Source organism: Ostrea edulis, chromosome 10 (assembly GCF_947568905.1).
Source record: "Ostrea edulis chromosome 10, xbOstEdul1.1, whole genome shotgun sequence".
NCBI classification, from domain to species: Eukaryota; Metazoa; Mollusca; class Bivalvia; order Ostreida; family Ostreidae; genus Ostrea; species Ostrea edulis.
Window position 1 is genome coordinate 48,896,635 of NC_079173.1, and position 7,500 is coordinate 48,904,134.

General features: G+C 37.6%; 1 protein-coding gene across 1 annotated transcript in view; it reads right to left on the minus strand.

The window, feature by feature from the left end:
- Positions 1-7,500, minus strand: part of LOC130050724 (interaptin-like) — a 31,434-nt gene continuing 23,934 nt past the window's right edge. The window contains exons 14-15 of the mRNA XM_056150976.1: positions 1,086-1,298; positions 1-465 (exon numbers count right to left, since the gene is read on the minus strand). Of these exons, the coding sequence (XP_056006951.1) occupies positions 269-465; positions 1,086-1,298 (410 nt within the window). The 3' untranslated portion in view covers positions 1-268. The remainder of the gene's footprint in view (positions 466-1,085; positions 1,299-7,500) is intronic.

Consider the following 7,500-nt stretch of genomic DNA (forward strand, 5'->3'; position numbering starts at 1 on the left):
TCCTTCAGTTAATGTTACTTTCTTCAATATGACTGTGTTTTTCCAGCATCATTTTTTCATCTCTACGACCTTGTTTACTGTCCAAGGTCATTTTCTCTCGCAGTTCTATATTGAGCTGGATTCTAGCTCTATTTTTCTTGCAGTTCGTCAATTTCAGTAGACTTATCTGCCAGCTGTGATTGCAGTTCCTGCACCCTGTTTATGTAATCTGCCGTTGACATGGTTACATTATCTTCACACTTTTCACTGCTTTCCTCATCAGTGTCCTTCATGAATCTTTCTGATCATCAGCAGGTGGTGTCATTTCCTGTTGCAGAGATGTCACTTCCTCCTTAAGTGATGTCATTTCCTGTGTGGTAGTGTCTAGCTTTGCCTGTAGTTCTGTTAATTGAGATTCATACTGGTCTCGTAACTCCTGGGTTTCTTTTTCATGTTCTTCCATTAATTTGTTCTGCATTGCTTCCTCTGAAAAGTGACAACATTATTTTGTAAATACCACACACAAGTTTTTTGTTTTCTTTCCACCGATTGTTTGTTTCAATATGTTAAATTGCTTCGAGGATTTAACACTCATATTGAGATGTCACCAGCTGTAAGTGAAGTGCCAGAAATTTTGAAATGCAGTAACTTGCAAAAACTTGCAAGTTGATCCTATATTAACTTAATTCCAAAAAAGCATCCCCCTCCCGTTTTTTCTTTCTAGTTTAGATACTAGCCCTGGATGTTTCTAGCACTGGGTGTTTCTAGCCCTGGGTGTTTCTAGCACTGGATATTTCTTGCCCTGGGAGTTTCTAGCCCTGGGTGTTTCTAGCCCTGGATGTTTCTAACCCTGGATGTTTCTAGCTCTGGGTGTTGCTAACCCTGTGTGTTTCTAGCCCTGGTGTTTCTAACCCTGGGTGTTTCTAGCCCTGGGTGTTTCTAGTGCTGGATGTTTCTTGCCCTGGGTGTTTCTAGCCCTGGGTGTCACTACCCCTGGATGTTTCTAGCCCTGGGTGTTTTAAGCCCTAGGTGTCTTTAGCCCTAGGTGTCTTTAGCCCTAGGTGTTTCTAGCCCTGGGTGTTTCTAGCCCTGGATGATGCCAGTACCTGACTGTTCTTCCACCTTCTTCTGGAACGTCCGGATCTGCTCCTGGTAACTCTGCTGAAGTTGTTCCATCTCTCGCTGGAGTTTCTCCACTTCCTGTGTCTGTGTTGCCATCACTTCTGCTCGGATTGTTAAGAGTTGTTCATACTCCTCTAACATCTGAGAACGAAGCGTCGCGATTTCCTCACGCTGTGTCTCCAAAGTCTGCTGGACATCTGTAAAGAGATCATCATCTTAATCATCATCATGTTCATCAACTTTATCATTAAAATCATCATCATTTTTAAAATCTGAAGGGCATCCTCCCCACGTCTTCACCCTAGTGAATTAAGGTGGCTTAGCATACCTGAAAAAGATGTCTGTCAAGAATGGACTCCAGACCTACCATGACATTCCGATAAAAATATTTGTAAGATCAGTTACTTTCATTTCACAAATAAATCTACTGATAAAGCCTTCTCCAAAAAAAGGAAGAAGTCTGACGTCAATATGTTCAGACCAAGTCAGTATCCACACAGTTAAATATTCCCGAGATATTTTCATTTCACAAACAAATCACAAATCATGATATTGTCCGACAGACCAAGAAGTTAATTGTACAAACTGTTCAAGCCAAGGAATCCAATATCCACACGCCTGAATATTGTAATTTCACATGAAATTACCGAGATCTTGGGTGTCTTTTAGACAGAAAGGGATCCCTGAATGTAAAATCTGTCCATTTCATCAATTTAAAGGAACTCAATGGTACTGAGTTATCAAATCTACCCAATTTACATAGATGACAGATATTTAGGTGATTTAATTCAATATCTCCCCACGATTACAAAGAATAAAAAAGAAATTCAGGTCTCTAAAATTTCAGAGTCATTGGAACTCTTTGGTACTGCACAGACAAGAATCTGAATATCAGACCGACACGGATAAACGCGACACTCTGATGCGAAATAGAAAACAAAACAAAATTCAAATCAAATTCCGAGAATCAGTTTACGAAATAGCGTGTCATCACCAAGTTTATTTAGAAAAGTCCAATTAAGATTTCTAGTTACCTGCTCCATTTTAAATTCTGAAAAGTTCCTGGGGGAATTTGATTTTACCTGACTTTGAACACTGAGATAGGAGGTGAATCACCTTAAAATGTACAACATAAAATATCTGTCATCAGTGTCAGGGTGTATATGCCTTGGATATTCTAATTCTTGTCATCACAGCGTCAGGGTGTATATGCCTTGGATATTCTAACTCTTGCATTCAAAATCAGTCCTGATGTTTTCACAATAGTGAAATAACTTCACAGACACATAATCAACATATCTTATAAGAATTTATGCTCTTTCTGGCTTTTTTTTTTTATTCACCTCCCTCAATGAGAAGCACCAAGTCTGGTCCCACACCTCCACTGAATCCACACCCCAAAATGTTAGATCACACACAATTTCATACAACTCTCAAACTTTGAAATCCCCCTTCCCTCCCCCTCCCTCCCAATAACAATCTGCAAAACCAGTGACAAGAGTTATAGAGTGTGCTATTTAAACTAGAAGCTCTTTCTAAAGGGACGAAACTCCGACAACCTTAAACACCAGTTATATCACCATTAACCCATTTCCTACTAGAACCCTGCTTGCAGAACTTATCAGTAGAACGGAGGATAACATGGCTGCTGCTGTGATGGCCAAGTTAATTAGCACCATGTTTGCAATCTGCCTGATAACAAGATAATTAATTCCTATAGGTATATAAAAGTATCTATATATATCTGAAAAGCTGTAGAATTTCTGCATCTAACCATATAAATTTTATATTGCAGCAGTAATGCTATCCTAAGTTATCAATGATTTAAACAGAAGAAAAATTAAAAACATACACAATATTTACAAAAAGTTTTTATTCAATTGCATTTTATGGTAAAAAAGTGAATGCAAGTACTACTTTTTTATAAAATACAAACTTAAAGTGATCATATCTGTTTCTTTTACAATTTAAATTTTGAAAATATCTTTAATAATAAAAAAGTTATTGATGTTCAATGTAATGATGATTTCAAACAAGAAATTCACAAATGTTCTTCATTTTAGATCTCATTGAATTTGGAGTAAAAGGATGAAAAATATTTAATATTTTCTTGTGAAAATTTTAAGAAATGATGCTAAAAATCACCACAATAGATGGCTATGCTATTTTCATGCATTCAAAATTTAAAAATAACAATTTTACTTACTTCAACATGTTCAAAGTAAATTGTCACAGATATCACAAAATAATATATTGACAAGTCCAAAACACATAAAACATTTGAAATTTAAACAGTCATCATCCTCATAATATGTTTTGAGCTACACTCCAGGTGCACAGCAACATTACATTGCTGACATCCAAATTTTGTCACACCTTTTCTTTCTCCTGACTGTCCGGAAAGTGAACATTCACGACACACTTTGTTTTTGGGGTAAAGCTTCACAATGTCGTGGGCTGAAGCTCTTCCCCCACAGTCAACTTTTGGAGGTTCTTTTTTGGCCCTTGTATCTCCAATCAATAAGTTCCTCAATAAAGTTTTGAAGCTTTGGCCATCGTTCCCGGGCAACATCAGGGTTGGTGTCCTTCGCCACAATATAAGCGTTGTGCGCTGAAGCCATCATCAGATAGAAGAATATCCTCCGCCACCATTTTTTCACCTGTGATTTGGCATGTAATAGCCAATCATTTGGTCACACAGGTCCACTCCTTTCATTTGCTTCTGATAGTCTGAGAGCAATTTGGGTACCTGAACTACTATGTTCTCAGCTACACGTCTGATGACTTGTCCACTATGAGCTGGGTCATGGAAATTTGACAGGACACACACAGGTTTTGTATCCTGCCAAACACAGAAAGTAAGATTGTCCTTCTGGGCCCCGAGTTTGAATTCATGCTTTTTTAGATTAATTTTGTTTGGTAGCAAGTCCTTGGGAAGGCCCTTTCGGTTGACTCGCACTGTCCCGCATGCCATGATACCACGGAGATGGAGGTCACTCAAAAGGTCAGGACTTGTGTAGAAGTTGTCCATATATACATTTAAGTTTGATCCAAAGTAGTTTCTGCACAGGTCCATTACTACCCTGTGGGATAAGCCTTTTTCTTGATGTCCTTCTTTGCCAGTATACACTTGTAGCTTGCTAAGGTATCCTGTACTGCTTTCGGCAAGAATCCAGACTTTTACTCCCCACTTGATGGGCTTTGCAGGTAAATACTGTCGGAATGACAACCTACCTTTGAATTTGATCATGGATTCATCAATGGTAGCACTTTCATGCAGGGTATAAATTTCCCAAACTTTGCATCCAGATAATCCAAAAACCAGCGTAATTTGCAGAGTTTGTCAGGGACTGCGGGTTGTTCGTCATTGTTCTGGACGTGTAAGTGTCTCCAGATTTGATGGAATCTGTCTCTGGACATTACACGATTGAAAGATGTAACAAACATCCATTTGCTTTGTCTCCAATAGTCAGTTTTTTCTGGAAGTTTTAGGATTCCCATAGCAAAACATAATGCTAAGAATGCTTTCAATTCATTCTTTTCAACGGGGGTCCATTTAGCTGCATATGGTGGGGGTGGATTTTTTCCCGTTCTTGGTGAGCATAAATGTTAGTTTCTCTAACAAGTCTGTCCAAAAGTTCATTTGTCCAGAAAAGTTCGAAATAGTGGCCTGCTGATGCTTCCTCGGGATGTTGTATAGTTGCCCCACCAACATTCCTATACCGACTTTCCATGCAGGGTTGACAATTTTCTTTTGCCCATTCATTTTGAAACCCCAAGAATTCGCCGTCATTTTCGCCCTCTTCATCAAACAAATTTAAAATCCAATCGTCAACTTCCCCATGATTAACTTGACGTACGATGCTTCCTAAATCCTCAGTTATTTCTTCTTCTTCGTCGTATTCTGCTTCAATATCACTGCCATCACTCAACTCGTAACCTCGCTCCGCCATTTTGAAATCTCGATCGCGTCTGATGATGCGAGTTTTCTTTGTTTTAACCAAAATTTTCCATCATAAATAAGTATCTAGTTTCACTTTTATTTGCGCATGAGCAAGCTATATTTCCGCTTTGTCTTACTCAGTAAAATGTTTTATATATCCGGGCATTTCAATGGCAAAATCAAGTCACTAAGTGACGCAGGTATGTGAAGTGCGACTGCAGTCGTATCCCGGAGGCTACTCTCAATACGACTGCAGTCGAATCGCGTAGGAAATGGGTTAAGGTAATAGTTTATTTCTCTCAAATGTAAACATCAATATCAAGCTTAAATTCCTTGCAGATTCTTTTACTGTATTCTGTTGGCAATTGTGGAAACATTAACACGGCTGATTTCCTTTTCGAACATGATTAAAATGTAAATATCAATAATATCTGTCTATTCATTTTAGACTTAAGGAGGTACTCTACATCGTCATAATGGCTGACTTCCTTTCAAAACATGGATGAAAATATAAAATATCAGCAACATTTGCAGTGATTTTTCTACATTTTTTACAAGGGTCCTGTGGCTTTCGAATTGGGAAAAATTGTCGACATTTCAGTCAAATTGGAAAAATTAAATTTATCTTAGTTAAGTTTTAAATCCATATCAAACATTATATTATTTTTATTTTACACATCTAATTTTCTTTAACCTTCTAAAAAATTTTCAACTATTCTATCCAAATCATTCCCATAACTCTTTGTTAAGTCTTATGTATATAATTCACATCGAATGTTTATTTTTTTTCAAATACGTTTTCCTTTCATACTTTGATTATTGGGAAAAATGCAAGCTAAACTGGGAAAAAATTGGTAATATTTAGGAGGGGAAAGGTCCGAAATTCGGACCCAAAATGGACCTAAAAAATCACTGATTTGTCAAATCATTTAAAAAATTCTTGCCAAGCTGAGTAGCTCAGTAGGTTAGCATGTCGACTGCTGAACTGTAGATTGCATGTTCGAGTCCAGCAGGGGGTTTGAATATTTCTCTGATTGCTTTCAACTATAACTGCATTTTTTGACTAAATAAAGTAAATTTGAAAATTTTCAATTTCAAAATATTGTTGTGCATATCAGCCACTTTCCATCCATATAAAATTTCTCTGGTGTATCATACCACCTTAATTGCGTAGCTGAGTAGCTTAGTCGGTAAACGTGTCGACTGCTGAACTGTAGAACTAGATCACAGGTTCAAGTCCAGGAGGGGTTTTAAAATGTTTTCAGAGGAAATTGGAAACTTTTCAATTCCAAAATATTGTTGTACACATCCTCATTTTTCATCCACATCAATCTTCTCATTTATGAAATTGGGTGGGGAGGGGGAGGGGGAGGGGGGTGGGGAGGGGCATACATGCCAACTTTCCCGATTTGTGCGGGATTCTCCCGGTTTGAAGCAGTTGAAAAGGCAAATCCTGATATCCCGATCGGGATTGCAAAACTACCCTGAAATCCCGATTTTCTAAAAATATCTCCCATTTTACGACAACAAACCCCCATTTCCAACCGGAATTTGAAATCCCGCGTCATTTCTGAACTGGTCATTCAGAAATCGGGACAATAGTCAGCCATTGCTGTTTACCTGTGTCGCATGGTATCGGGGTGGTGTAATTTACCTGGTCTGCCTGTGTCGGGGTGCTTATCGGACAGTACGAAGCATGTTTTGATAGTAATTAATCGGGAAGACGGATTTCAAATTGACATCTCCTTTACACAAACGTGAATGACAACGATGATAGTGTCACCACCAAACAATCGGACATTCCCGATTTTCGCCTTGCGCTGACAGCATCCAAAATACGCAATAGGTACGTCAAATATATTTTTTTCGAACTATAATATAAGCTATCCGAATCTATCTGTCTATAGCGATGTATTATATAGTCTATATAGTGTAGTATTCAATAGACTTTGTGATGCGTATTTCGCACAAGTCTGTACTGAATTTTATATTAGCAAGTAGCCTTAATTTACAAATAAAAATGTATATTTTGATGTGTTTTTTTTTTTCCTGTTAATTATTTCAGATGTCATGGGTGCAAAGGTTTTGTTCGCAAACTGCATAGCAGGGCAGATCACTCCTTTTCTGGATGCAATGCAGATTGTTCCACCAGACTCTGCAAGCCCATGTTTACAGACAAGCAAGATTGCCTTTGTAGTCGTACCTAAATGCATGATTTTGATACATAGACCAGCCCATGTTTATATGGTGTACAAGGATGCATCTTTAAGTATTATTTGATAATATGTATGTGACTTGTTGTTGGAGAGGATTTTTTGCTGAATAGTTGATTTTAATAAAATATTTATGTATATCTTTCAAAGTTTTTTTTTTTTTTCATAGTTTTGTTAAAGTTAATGGTCAAACACACTTGATGTTTTGTTAATATATGATACATGTACAATGATTAGATTGAT